At 41.6% G+C, this 14521-nt stretch overlaps 1 protein-coding gene across 1 annotated transcript in view; it reads left to right on the top strand.

Annotated features, from left to right (window-relative positions):
* The window catches only part of LOC126413311 (molybdenum cofactor biosynthesis protein 1-like), a 101473-nt gene that overhangs the window by 68336 nt on the left and 18616 nt on the right, over positions 1 to 14521 (top strand). Inside the window, exon 6 of the mRNA XM_050083210.1 lies at positions 5574 to 5659. Within this exon, the coding sequence (XP_049939167.1) occupies positions 5574 to 5659 (86 nt within the window). The remainder of the gene's footprint in view (positions 1 to 5573; positions 5660 to 14521) is intronic.

Below are 14521 nucleotides of genomic sequence, written 5' to 3'. Positions count from 1 at the left end.
CGCAATGGAGGTCGACCCTTCGGCCCCTCCTGTCTCTTTACGGGCGCATACATCGCATGTTGATGTGCACCCTGGACTAGGTTTTCAGGTGTTTCCTAGCTCCCCTTGGACCGAATGGCCGGGTGCGAGTGGCACAGCCTCGCCTGTTGTTAGGCTCCCCACCTCATCGCATACGTCAACATGGGGTTCTCCCCACGGCGGGCGGAAGCCTTATAACACGACCGTTCTCCGATTTGCAGGGGAGGAATGTGGTGTCACCGCCAGACACCACACTTGCTAGGTGGTAGCTTTAAATCGGCCGGGGTCCATTAGTACATGTCGGACCCGCGTGTCGCCACTGTGTGATTGCAGACCGAGCGCCACCACAAGGCAGGTCTCGAGATACAGACTAGCACTCACCCCAGTTGTACGGACGACTTTGCTAGCGACTACATGGACGAAGCATTGCTCATTAGCCGAGCCGATAGTTAGAATAGCCTTCAGCTAAGTCAATGGCTACGACCTAGCAAGGCGCCATTAGTAACATTGCATGTATATAAAGAGTCTCACTTGTATCACCACAATCTCCAGATGCACCAAAAGGATGGATTAAAGTTAAGTATTCCAGAAGCTACGTACTTTTCTTTATAGCATTCATTACGTATCCTGTTTCAGACCTCACGCCCTCCTTTTTTAACGTAGAGCGTGCCTTTCGGCTTCCTCTCATTGTGTCTAGGCTGTCTTGTCTAGACACAACACAAAGCATGCAGGAAGGTCGTCTGTCTGATGATTTGCGATACATATTGCCAAGGTGGCAGGGAGCAAAATAAGGAGTGATGAAAAAACTTCCATTTGAAGGCTGCATAGTTCAGATCAGATCAGTATGCCACACACACACACACACACACACACACACACACACACACACACACACACATATCCATCCACACATATACCCTGCTTGTGTCTGTATATGTGCGGATGGATATATGTGTGTGTGTGTGTGTGTGTGTGTGTGTGTGTGTGTGTGTGTGTGTGTGTGTGTGTGTGTGTGTGTGTGTGTGTGAGTGTATACCTGTCCTTTTTCCCCCCTAAGGTAAGTCTTTCCACTCGCAGGATTGGAATGACTCCTTACCCTCTCCCTTAAAACCCACATCCTTTCGTCTTTCCCTCTCCTTCCCTCTTTGCTGATGAAGCAACTGTGGGTTGCGAAAGCTTGAATTTTGTGTGTGTGTTTGTTTGTGTGTCTATCAACATACCAACGCTTTCGTTTGGTAAGTTACATCATCTTTGTTTTTAGATATATTTTTCCCATTTGGAATGTTTCCCTATATTGTATTATATATCAGTGCTTTCCTCTCCCACAACTATCCTGCAGACCTTGTCCACAAACAGATCTCCCAAGCAATACATTCCTCCCCACCCAACAACGATGTTACTACCCCCAGACTACACAGAAGCATCCCCCTTGTCACCCAATATTATCCTGGCCTCGAATACATCAACTAATTACTCCGCCAGGGATATGACTTTCTCAAGTCAAGCCCTGAAATGAGATCATCCCTTGACAATATTCTCCCCACACCACCCAGAGTTGCCTTTTGCCAACCCCCTAACCTCCGTATCATCCTTGTCAAACCCTACAATATTCCCAGACCACCTTCTCTACCCAGCGGTTCCTACCCCTGTAACCGACCCCGATGCAAAACCTGCCCCATGCATCACCCCACAACCAACTACTCCAGCCCCGCTACTGGTAAAACATACACAACTCAAGACAGGGCCACATGTGAGACAACACGTCATTTATCAGCTGACATGCCTGCACTGCACAGCCTTTTACATTGGTATGACGACAACTAAACTGGCTGAGCGCATGAATGGGCACAGACGAACTGTCCGCCTAGGAGATGTCCAATACCCAGTAGCGGAGCATGCCCTCCAGCATAATTCTAGGGGCCTAGGAACCTGCTACACCATATGTGCCATTTGGCTTCTCCCACCCAACACCAGTACCTCGGAACTGCGGAGATGGGCACTCCAACACATCCTTTCATCCCGCCATCCCCCTGGACTGAACCTATGTTAACCAACCTCACTCCCATTTACTCTTTAGTCTTCTCCTCTTTCCCTTTCCTCTTTAGCCATTCATGCATCTTTTCATCCTACATAGTTGCATTTATCTTTATACTATGTACCTCTTTACTTCTGTATTCATCCTCCTTGGTTGAAGCTGGCACAGTAATTACAGTAGAATATCTTTGGCTTCCCTCTGACATCCATGCCTTCATCTTTGCTACCCTCCCTGTTTACCTTTCCCCTGTTGCTTCATAACGTGGGTTGTGAATAACTGAATCCACTTTCCCTTCTTCCCCTTTTTGTCCCTCTCTCCTCCCTGATGAAGGAACGAAGTTCCGAAAGCTAGGATACGTCAATTTTCTGTTCTGTTTTGTGTATGTATCGGCTGTACTGAGCTGAGGTAAGTACTGGCCAGCCCCTCTATCTCTTTGTTAGTATTTGTTTCATATATATAAACACACACACACACACACACACACACACACACACACACACACACACACAGACAGACAGGGTGATGCGTATTAACATTTAAAAACCTCCAAAGCACTGTAGATGACCCTGAGACAAGTAATTTAATACAAGACACATGGGATCACAAATGTTGGATACGATACAAATGTTGGGAAATGTGTCAAAAGTGAATGATAAATGTCACCAGATGATGTACCTTGCCATGCCTGCAGTGGTAGAGCCTCTCGGTCTGTCACACTTGATCATCCCAACCCAAGTCAAGTATTCATATCATTGTGGCTACGGACACACATGTGTGACTTTAGTGATGGCATTCAGGATTTGAGTCTTGCATCTGGCAGGCAGTATTTTTTCATTGTGTTAAACAATTATGTATTTATATTGAAGTTTATTATTTTATTTACCGATCTTGCAGTTTCCTTGATTTCTTGCAAAATACAGTACAATGAAAACCTACCGTATTGCATAAAAAGTAGATGAGTATAAACTTCAGAATAGCATCATTGCCATTAAATGACCTATGTTTTCTTTACTAACTAATGTCTGTAAACAAAAAGAGGACAGAAGCAAAAAACACAAAATCAGAACTGCTTTTGCTTGATTACAGCAGGGACAATAATTTTGTAACATCTACATTTACAACAGATCATATTTACAAAATGTTTTCGAAATTTGCTCTGTTTGCTCAAATGAAAGTATTGCACTGCTCAATCATTCCTTTACACTCAACCCTGACTGCTGCACATGCTGTGGGGTATGTCATCTGGTTATGTCATATGTTCAGTGTTTCTCACCAATTTTTGGGGTATTTTGAAATGTACAAAAAGGCAAATGCAGAAAATTATCACATTTTGCTGCACATTACCTGCGTCACAGAAAAATAATGTATACAAATCTTCTCAGATTTGCCACTGAATAACTTTGTGCAAGCCTCACAATATTTCACCAACACAACTGTTCGTCATCTTCAGGTAGTGGTGGGTCCTGTCATCACTGCTACAAGATGTGACTGGTGATATTTGCACAGCAGAATTGAAATTTGTCAGGCTAGAAGCAGGAGTACGAATGTGTGGACAGGCACTCCCAGTTGGATGGAAATGCCATTCATAGTAGCCTTCTGCTTATGTGTTGTGGGCAATGACTGCACTTCTGGACACTCGTGTGGTTAAAAGCTGAATTAACTCTCTGCAAGGTGCTGCATTGGAGGATCTGGTTTCTACTGTTTTAATTTCATGGCAGTCAGTGCTGGATTCTGGGCAGTGCTTAGTCAAAATTCCATATTCCTGTTGGTAAGATTGCCCACCGTATGGATACATGCCTCATTCTTAAAAACACAATCCTAGAGTGATGATGCTGAGGATAAAATTTCAGTCCTCTTGGGAAACGTGTGGTGCCCTGTATTCAGGCAGTGCTCTGCTACCACTAATTTACTGGGTGGCATTTTTGTCAGCGCTGTTGAACACAGTGTTCTTGCACAATGTGAGGTGTCTGCCCTATATAAGATTTCCCATAATGGCATCAGATCTTATATATGATCTGTGTTTTCTAAGGTCAAGATTGTCTTTAACTGAACACAAACAATTCCTTAGTTTTGCTGGTAGACGAAAAACACACTTGATTCTGTTTCTCTTAGTGATTCTTTCTATTTTTGAAAACATGCCACTGAAATATGGTAGGAAAGCCATTTGCAGTGCTTGTCTAAGTATCTTCATTTACATCCCTACACTGAACTTGCTTTGCTCAGAACACATTGCAAATCTGTTTACAAGAATAAACATTCTGCTGGAACACTGTTCTTAGGTGTTACAGTTCGCCAGGCAGACTGTCGGTATCTGAGATCACGTGTGCTCTATGTGCCAGGGAGTGTAAGACACTACCACATTGTGCAGGGTGATGGCAACTTTTGGACCGCAAATATAACTCTGCATGTATCAGTTTGCAGTAGGGACTAAGCCCCAGTGTTTTGTCAGCTTTTCTTCTAACCGTGACATCCAGGAATGGTAAGCTGCTATCTTTTTGTACTTCCACAGTGAACTGAATATTCAGATGGACCGAGTGCAAATGCTGCAGGAACATAGGTAGTGTCTGTATTATGTGGGCCACACCACAAATGTCTCTTCAGCATTCTGACTGAAGGAGGAATGTTGGATATTTACTAAGGGAAATAGAGGATCTCCCATGGGAACACTGTCCACTTGATCAAAGTAGTTGGTGTTACATAAGAAATAGGATGAGGTATGCACATGTTTAAACAGCACCACAATTTCTTTCTCAAACTTGCTGCTAATAACCTCTAATGAGGGCTGCAGGGCACTTTTGTAAGTAATGATATAACATTTGAGCTAACTAAAAGATCTGAAAGTTCTAGTTTAAGCATCTTCAGGTATTCTATGAAATCCTCTGAATTCTAAATATGATGGTCATAGTCATCCACATGATAAATTTCAAAGCTGTCATGTGGAAATTGCCAGTTCCATCTTGCAGCAGTGATGGAAATCACCACCACCTGAAGATGCCAAAACGTTGTGTCACTGAAATATTGAGGGAGGGAGTTGCATAATGTTATCTGGTGGGGAACCCAAAGTGTTTTTGCAACAGATCTATTAGGCAAGCCTGAAAAGTCACATATACTCCAAGCAGTAAGTACCTGTTGTAAAATGGTCACATTAGTGAGCTTGGCAATTAATTAAGAGTTTATCAATAAATTTGGCTTCATTTTGCAAGAAATTGTGCTGTGTTCCAGTACTCCCTCTTCAACAAAACTAATGTCAGTTTCTGCTCCACCTCTTCAGCCCGAGATCCTATGTATACTCTTGAGCATTTGTGCAAGATACCTGTTTATTTATAGAAATAAAAGTAACTTCTATCATGACTTTCCCATTCTTGTCCAGTGGGTTTGTTATCCTGCTGTTGCCTACTGCAGACTACAAGATTACTGTTGAAGATTTCTGCAAAGTTTTTCTTCCTTTTTAGTGTACCAACATTTCACTGTGTGGTAATTGCATGGTACTGTTTAACGGGTGTTTTAACTGTTGTTTCAGAGATGCAATACGAAGCAAATGCTGTGAGGATGACTTGCTTGCCATGATTGGGGCAGCAGTGAGAAGAAAGAAGAAACAACATGGAGGTAAGATACATTACAGCAAATGTAACTCTATACATAGAAAGAAAATTTCTGCTTAACAAGTCATAGCAAACATAAGAGCAAAATAGAATGAAAAGCAACAGTGATAGAACCTGTGTTTTTTGTGTAAACTTGGATTTAATTTTTTATTTAGTATTCATTCTGATTGATGCCCATTGGTCAACAGTATATTTCAGCCCTAGAATTTGGTTCTGCAAGGTCCACCAGATAACCATATATGGCTGTTGTAACTCCTTTATTGGACTTCAGAAGTTTTCCAGCAACAAATCTTTTTTTTTCTTTCTTTCTTTCTTTGTTTTTTCTTTTTTTAAAAATAGCTAACATGCAGAAAACATCATAAAGGAAACACTCACAGAAAAGCATCAGTGTCCTTGAAACAATGGAAACTCCAGTAGGAATATCAACAATGTTGGAAAAGACAGATTACTACTTACTGATGAAGGCTGTGGCTGAAAGCTTTATGTAAGTGTCTTTTAATTCTGCCCATCTGCAGGCTAAGGTATCTTCTTTATGGTAAGTAACAGTCTGTCTTTTCCTTCATTATTCATTAGTGTTCTTTGTTTTTATTGCTGTTTAGCAAGCATCGTGTGGTATATAAGGGATGTGAATAGCGTCAGATGTTGAATCATCACTCTGGAGGATATGAAGGTGCTGCATATTGGTGTGAGACAGCATTATCTGATGAGAGTTTGAAAGAAACCTCATTGTGGATGTCCATTTGGTCGCCTGGTTAAACCTTGCAACATCTGTATTTTTGGAGTATTTGGATCTGACAGTGGCCTGATGTTGGAAAGTAAGGGCATACTCATCATCTATCTTCCAGTTGACTACATCAGACCGCTACAAGGGAGCATCACTGTGTAGTGTACTGAGTACATTGTAACCTGTTCACATCTGTGACTGCCATCTGAGAACAAGTACAGTAAACTCTCGTGCAGCTACACTTTTGGCTATCTAGATTGACACTTGACAAGTTTCAATTTGCGTGCACCTGGAGCCAAGCATTTGCTGGTGTTGTTTGGCAATCTACTGCTAATCAGTGCACTGGTGCGTGTCAAAAGTCCAAGTATCGTCAATTCGTGCGTGTGTTGGTTGAAGCTCTAGTGTGTTTCTTATTCGTATTGCATGGTTTCATGCCACTGCCATCTATTGGAACTCCTTGGAAGTACAGTACATACAGTATTGTTCTATGCAGCGCAACGTAGCCCTGTTGAAACCGACAATTAGAGTGCGCCACCTAACACTTTCCACTTGTTGTCGGTACATCAAAGCTGAGTGTTTAACAGTGAATGTACAACACCCTGTTGTGTTGCCACGTGGGCTTGGGTAGAACAGAGGAAATGGCATAGATGTATCGAATGCTTTCATTTGATGGCTGCCACAGCCTGGTTTCAAAAGTCAAAAGTTTGTCTAGTGCATCTCCAGTGTTGTCAAGTTGTGCATCTGTGTGTTTCTGATTTGAGGTTTTGTGCTCCCACTATGTGCCTTAAAGTGTCCAGAGATAAAACGGGCCAAAAACCATAAAGGAATCAGTCGAGTGTCTGTAAAAACAACACTGAACGTGACTACGGGCACAAAACATAAAACGAATGTGATCTTGTTGGAAAAAGAGCTTCACACTTTGCAGAGAATTGATGCTGGTGAGCCACCCACAAAAGTTGTTGCAGAGTAGGAGTACAATTACTGATCGGAAGACAAATTGATCAGGAATTGAAAAAATTTTGTTCCATCCAAGCATTGGGCAGCGCAGTGAAATCTTGAAAAACGATGAGAAAAGGTGCACATCCTCAGTTAGAAGAGGCATTATTTTTGTGGCACGAATAAATAAGAGCCAAAGGTGTGTCAGTTTCAGGTCCTCTACTTTGTCAAAATGAGCTGATGAGCTGATTGAAGGAAAGAAGCAAGAATTCCTCGGAAGTAATGGCCGGCAGGATCGTTTCAAGAAGCAGCACGGCATTCATGAAATTGCCATCAGTGCCAAATCATTATCTGGGGATGAAGCTGCTACGCTGATTTTAAGAAGAAACTGCACACAATCATTGACAAAGGAGGTTATACTGGCAATCAACTTTACAAATGTGATGAAACTGAGTTGAATTACAAAATGCTGCCAACGAAAACCCTTGCCTCTAAAGAAGAAGAAATGGCTTCCGGATACAAAAAAATCGAAGAAAGATTTACTGTCCTCACTTGCAGTAATGCCACTGGCAATCATAAACTGTGCCTTACTTTAATTGGCAAATCCAAAACACCAAGAGCATTTAGACACCGACCAACCAGCTTTGCCACTGAGGTACACGAATCAGTCTTAAGGCATGTATGAACAGTGCCATCTTCAGAGAGTGGTTCCAGGCAGAGTTTGTTCCAGCTGTAGTAAATTACATGGAAGGAAATGGACTTCCTTGAAAAGCGCTACTTCTTGTGGACAGTGCTCCTTATCACCCAGGTGATCTGCAAGATGGGGATATCAAAGTTGTATTTCTCCCACAAAATGTCACATCTCTATGTCAACCAATGGACCAAGGTATTCTTGAGGCGATGGAAAAACATTACAGACGCAAGATGCTGGAATACTTAATAGGTGTGATTGATGCTGCAGATGATTTTGTGGAAGCTCTTAAAAAAATCGATGTTGTAAGTGTCATTCATTGATGGCTGAAGCTTGGAATCTAATTCCTCCAGTTCCTCTTGTTAGGTCTTGGAAAAACTCTTAGATCATAAAGCAACCTAAGTGGTGGGAAGGAGGAGGCAACACCGAAACTCAAGCTGACATAATTTTGGTGAATTTACTGGAGAAGCTGGTTGTAAAGACACACACTTCGAAGACACTGAAGAGTGGATGGAAAATGGCATTTTTTCATGTGACTGAGGATGAAATCGTCCAAATTGTGACCGATCATAAAGTGTCAGAAGACTATGTTTCTGATGATGAATCAGAGAAAAATATTCCTCACACATTCTGTTACGAAGTGATCCAAACTGCTCTGGAGTACATCAGCCAACAGGAGGAGACAATTTATCCTGAAATAGTTTGATTTCAACGTTGGAGATGTATTGTTGCAGCAATAGTTTCTCAAGCAAAAAAACAAAAAAAAAGACTTTCGTGACTTCGTTACCAAAAAATAAACTCTAATGAAGCATCCTAGAACTTCTATGTCCATAACTTAAAAAGTTTTTTTTTTTAAATTTTCTTGAAAGTTCCTCTGGACAGACTTTTCGTTCCTTTGGGTAATCTCTAGATTTGTTTCATAATTTTGTTCAGTAGTTTATTTTTTATTCAAAAGAGCAGGTAATAAAATTAAAACTCCTGTTTTTTCCTGCTGCTAAATAAGGGAGATTTTTTTCTGTAAGAATGCAAAATAAACGAGCTTTGTTATACAGCATTTAAAAACTTTGAGTTTTCAATCATAGTTTGGTGCCTTTTTAACATGTCAACACAATTTTTTCAGTAAAAAAGTGCAGGGTTATTTGCAACCGTATCAGAAACGTTTTACATACCCTACGCACGTTTTACGATTGTATTTCGCAATATTGACACAATGTGGAGTGTTCACATGTGAAAACAGGGGGACTTTGATTTATCTGAAATTTTCGTTATCGGAACCGGCCACCGTCCTGATCATTTCAGATAAACAGGAGTTCACTGTAATAGACTCCTTGCAACATGCTGTGTCATACAGCTAGGAGCAGCCAGACTATGGAATTGCCATCCTGCGCATAGGCTGCCATTAACACCCAAGCAAATGACTGCATGTGAAGTGGTGCCATGATCGAGAAGTATGGACTGCTAATGAATGGTGTCACATTATGTTCACTAATGAGTCTCAGTCCTGCACTGCTCCAAATGACTATCGCGGAGAAGTTTGACCCGGGGAGATTGGGAGAGGTCCCATTCTTCCACATTTTGGGGGGGGGGGGGGTCACAAAGGAGTCCCATGGTATGGGAAGCCATTGGGTATGACTTCAAGTCACGGCTTGTAGTGGCCGAGGGAACTCTGATGGTACAGCAGTGTGTAATAGTATTGTGGTGCTATTTTTCAACAGGCCAGTGCTTGTCCACATGTAGTATGTGTCTCTTTAAATTGTCTGCGTGATGTTGATATACTCCTGTGGCCAGTAAAATCCCCATATCTGTCCCCGATAAAACATTATGGGACCAACATGGACGTCAACTCCGTCCCACTGCCTGTATCCATGATTGCAATGTCCAGTTACAACAGTTGTGGATCACCTTTCTCAGGAGGGTATGCAGCAGCCTTACGACATCCTCCCGCACTGTCCAGGCCAGACAGGGTGCATTGCTGTATTGATAAGTGGGCTCAAACTGATAAGTTCTGTGTAAATTTGACTCTGTTTTGTTATCACTGAAATAACATCACATATCCTCTAAATTTGCTATGTTTCAATTTGTTTTCTCCCCACCTTCTGAGTGTCTCACTTTTTTTCAAGCAGTGTAATTTAAGACAGACATAAGAATATGAAAATGGGATGGCATATCACATTGCTATTCAACTATGCCCCTAAGAAAATTGTAAGGTAATGGAGAAGAGCAGGTGCACTATTACACTGACTAGAACGTAAACTTAAAGATAGAATTATATTGTGTAACCTATACCGATGACATAATACTAATTGACAAAAACATCACTGATGTGCTAAAGCAATTTGAAATATTAAGGGAGCAAGCTAGGAAAATTGGACTACTAATTTCACCTGGAGAAAAAATTCTTGGCTGATACCAAAATGGCACTAGTTGAACTTATATAGGCAACGACATAGTATTTGGTGTTAAAGAGTTTAAATAATTAGGTGAAAAAGACCACTGAACATCATAATGAAAAGAAGGCCATAGAATCCAGACTTCAGAAAATACAAACTGTCTCTCAGTTAACTAAAAGTATTTTTCCTGGAACTTTAAAATCTAACATTGTACAACAGTGATCAAATTATAATTTCTTTATGCATGAGAGAGACTCTTTGTCCAACACAAGACATGAAAACAGCAAACTGAATTAGAAGAATGTAAAATTGTAGTAAAAATCTTAGGTCCAAGAATAAAAGATGGAACACATCACACAGAACCCAGCGTGAAATCTCCAGGCAAATTCCTAAAAACTCTTGTTACAATGTGTCTCCAAAGACACCAACTTGTGGGACATACAGAAAGAATGTATCCAAACAGGCAGCTCATTGGATTCCCACATACTTGAAAAATAAGATCCAACTGATGAAAACAAACAGGAAGAGACCTTAAGAAATGGGAATCACTACATTTACAGTATTCTGATGTAGTGATGAGTCACACAGAGTGCAGTTTCACAGTAGCTTGATCGATGCTTGTACTTGTGTATGTAGTATATGCAAGTGTGTACAGCGTCTATTCTGGTGTACTCACAATATGCTAATTTAGTGGCCGAGCAGTAAACCGGATCCCTACTCGGTTCCAGTGTGCTGTGCTAATTATTCTTCTTTACTTGACATTTATGCTTGGAGCTGCAAGAGAGGTCATTTTCCAGATAGTGCCACAAAAACAACAAATTCTCAGATATCAGTTTAACTTACACTCTTCAACATCATAAGCAACATTTCACATTAATATGTTGCAGAACACTAGATTAGTGTTAAAATTGCCAGAGTAAACATTGTTCTCCATGTGACAGATTGTCACCCGACGTCCAAAATCGATAAATTTTATATCTCTGCACAGAGAAGCAGCTGGTTGCTCATTGTCATCTGTGGTGCTAATCAATGGGTCGTGCTCATTGCTGGCATGCCACCACAGAGTAAGTGGCCCCTCATCCCAGCAGGTGGCGATGTTTTAACACCCGTATAGCTCCCCAGACTTACCACGTCTGTGGATAACTCCGTCTCTGCACAGAACTTCCCACATTTCCCACACAGTGGGCCATAGTGTCTTTTACACACAATAAATCTTCAAACTTATTTCATTGGCTAAGTTAAATTTCGAGTGAGACATGCTATTTCGTAAAAAATTGCAAACGGTAGACATGGATGTTATTGTGACTCTTTCCTAAGGCAACATTTGTGTATTACACTTGTAGAAATGCACTGCAACATAAAACAGTAGACCGTAAGTTCAAACAATGGAAACTCCAGGTTGGAATATCAGCAGTGTAGGAAAAGATAGAGTGCTAATTACCATAAAGATGGCACGTTAAAATGCAGACAGGCACAGTTAAGACACTTACACATAAGCTTTTGGCCACAACCTTCATCAGAAAAAGAAATAGAAATACACACCATTCATTCACACAAGCAAGCACACCTCACACACACATGACCGCCAACTCCGACAGCTCAGAGCAGAATGCTAGTCTGTAAGTTTGCTACACAATAAAATAATTATTCTGAGCTACAAGAAAAATGGATTCAAAGAACTAAACTGCTTGAAGAAAAAAAGGGAAGCTCCCTGAAGCAACGTAGATTCACGAGTGTGCATACCAGTGGTAAATTATGAGAGTCGCAACTCTCTGAAATTGATACAAAGGCCACCAGATTGCATTAGCTTTGTTTGTGTCTCGGATTGTTACCAGGAATGGTAGGAGCTATAAGAGATGTGAAGAGTGTAAGATGTTGAGTGATCCCTGTGAAGGACACAGATGCCCTGTACTTCTGTGAGTCAGCATTATCAGCACGTAACAAAATTTGAAGGGGCCTAATTGTGTATCTCCATTTGCCAGGCTGATTGAATTATGCAATATGCAGATTTGTGAGACTTTCAGATGTGGTAGTGGCCCCATGTTGGACTGCTTGGGAAAGTAAGGGCGGCGTGCTTGTCAGCAAGCTTCCAGTTGACCGTGTCTGACGAGCCCATGGGAGAATCGCTGTAATGTACGCCGAGCACATTGTAACCCTTTCACACATGCACCTGTCATGTGATCAGCAGTGAATCACATTCTGCAAGACCCGCGATGACAGTTGTCAGTGAGTATAACAACGACATAGGGAGAGGGCGTGTGGGGCAGCATCGGATATGACTTCAGGTCACTCTGACAGCACAGCAGTATGTCATGGACATCCTACATCCTCATTTGCTACCTCCATGTCCAACGGAGTTACAAGAGACAGAGCAGTGAAAACATATCCAGTTGTTGACTCACAAAATGGTTTTGAGCTGTGACGCATGTAGTCTTAAGTGAATCATTCATACAAAAAGAAAAGAAGAAGAAGCTAAAGTCAGAATGTGAAAAAATTGGAGAATGGAATAGGTATTTGAAGACTTCACACTTGAAACTCCCAGTTTTCCTATTGTGAAAGTGCCTTTGTGACCATATGCATTTCACTGACGATAAACTTTTTTTTCCCCCTGGGCCTTGGCTCCATATTTTTTCATCCAGTTGAGTCAGAATACTTGCATAGTATTTGTGAGGTATTGTTTCAGTCTTGCAAGCTAATCTAAAATACAAATCCCTTTTGCATCCTAGAAAACAATGACCACTCTTTCTCTCTGATGAAGTCACCTTGGCTATTTTTGTGCAACTGCTGTTTCATTTCGGTCATCTCTCATCCACGGGAACAGATTGGTGCATAGAATCAGTTGTGTGTCAGATTGTCCCAAATTGCTTTTCACATTAGGTTGTAGTCAGGCTTCAACAGACATGCCACTCACTTTCTGGTACAGCCACAGCATCAACTGTTTTACACATCTTTTTAATTACTGATCTTGCAATATCACACTGTGTTCTTTCTCAGCATTTTCATATTTGATTGTAATTCTAGGAAGTTGTTCATGAGTCATCTTACAGACATATGCCACATATGAATTCAGCCACCCATTCCTTAACTGTTGACTATGGAGGAACTCCCCCCATGAACCATGGACCTTGCCGTTGGTGGGGAGGCTTGCGTGCCTCAGCGATACAGATGGCCGTACCGTAGGTGCAACCACAACGGAGGGGTATCCGTTGAGAGGCCAGACAAACATGTGGTTCCTGAAGAGGGGCAGCAGCCTTTTCAGTAGTTGCAGGGGCAACAGTCTGGATGATTGACTGATCTGGCCTTGTAACATTAACCAAAACGGCCTTGCTGTGCTGGTACTGCGAACGGCTGAAAGCAAGGGGAAACTACAGCCATAATTTTTCCTGAGGACATGCAGCTCTACAACTTGACTAGAAGAAGAGATCGGTTGGTAGGACATGTTTTGAGGCATCAAGGGATCACAAATTTAGCATTGGAGGGCAGCGTGGAGGGTAAAAATCGTAGAGGGAGACCAAGAGATGAATACACTAAGCAGATTCAGAAGGATGTAGGTTGCAGGAGGTACTGGGAGATGAAGAAGCTTGCACAGGATGGAGTAGCATGGAGAGCTGCATCAAACCAGTCTCAGGACTGAAGACCACAACAACAACAACATGAATGAACTGACTCCTAATAAGTAAGATGATGCCTGTAGAAAAGTACAGCAAACAGTAGTCTCAAAAAAGGACAGGATAGACAGTACATTCTGTAGGACATATTAAAAATGATTGGTAAAAGAGACTTGGCGTGTTAAATGCAGCTTTTGATTACATTATAATTGAATTGGATAGATAAACAATCTACTCGCTAAGTGGCAGCAGAACACACACATAAAAGAAGATTATAATTAGGCGAGCTTTCAGAGCCAGTAGCTCTTTCTTCAGGCAGAAGGGTTGAAGTGGAAGGAAGAGGGGTGAAGGATAGGTCTAGGAAAAAGGGTAGATTTTGAGAAAGTTACCCAGAACTGCAGATCAAGGGAGACTTTCCAGATGGGATGAGAAGGTAAGACTGATTCCACATCTACATACATACTCCACTAGCCACCATATGGTGCATGGCAGAAGGTACCCTGTCTCACTACAATAG

The sequence above is a fragment of the Schistocerca serialis genome, chromosome 7, assembly GCF_023864345.2.
Source record: "Schistocerca serialis cubense isolate TAMUIC-IGC-003099 chromosome 7, iqSchSeri2.2, whole genome shotgun sequence".
NCBI classification, from domain to species: Eukaryota; Metazoa; Arthropoda; class Insecta; order Orthoptera; family Acrididae; genus Schistocerca; species Schistocerca serialis.
This window is presented reverse-complemented; position numbering and strand designations above follow the sequence as displayed.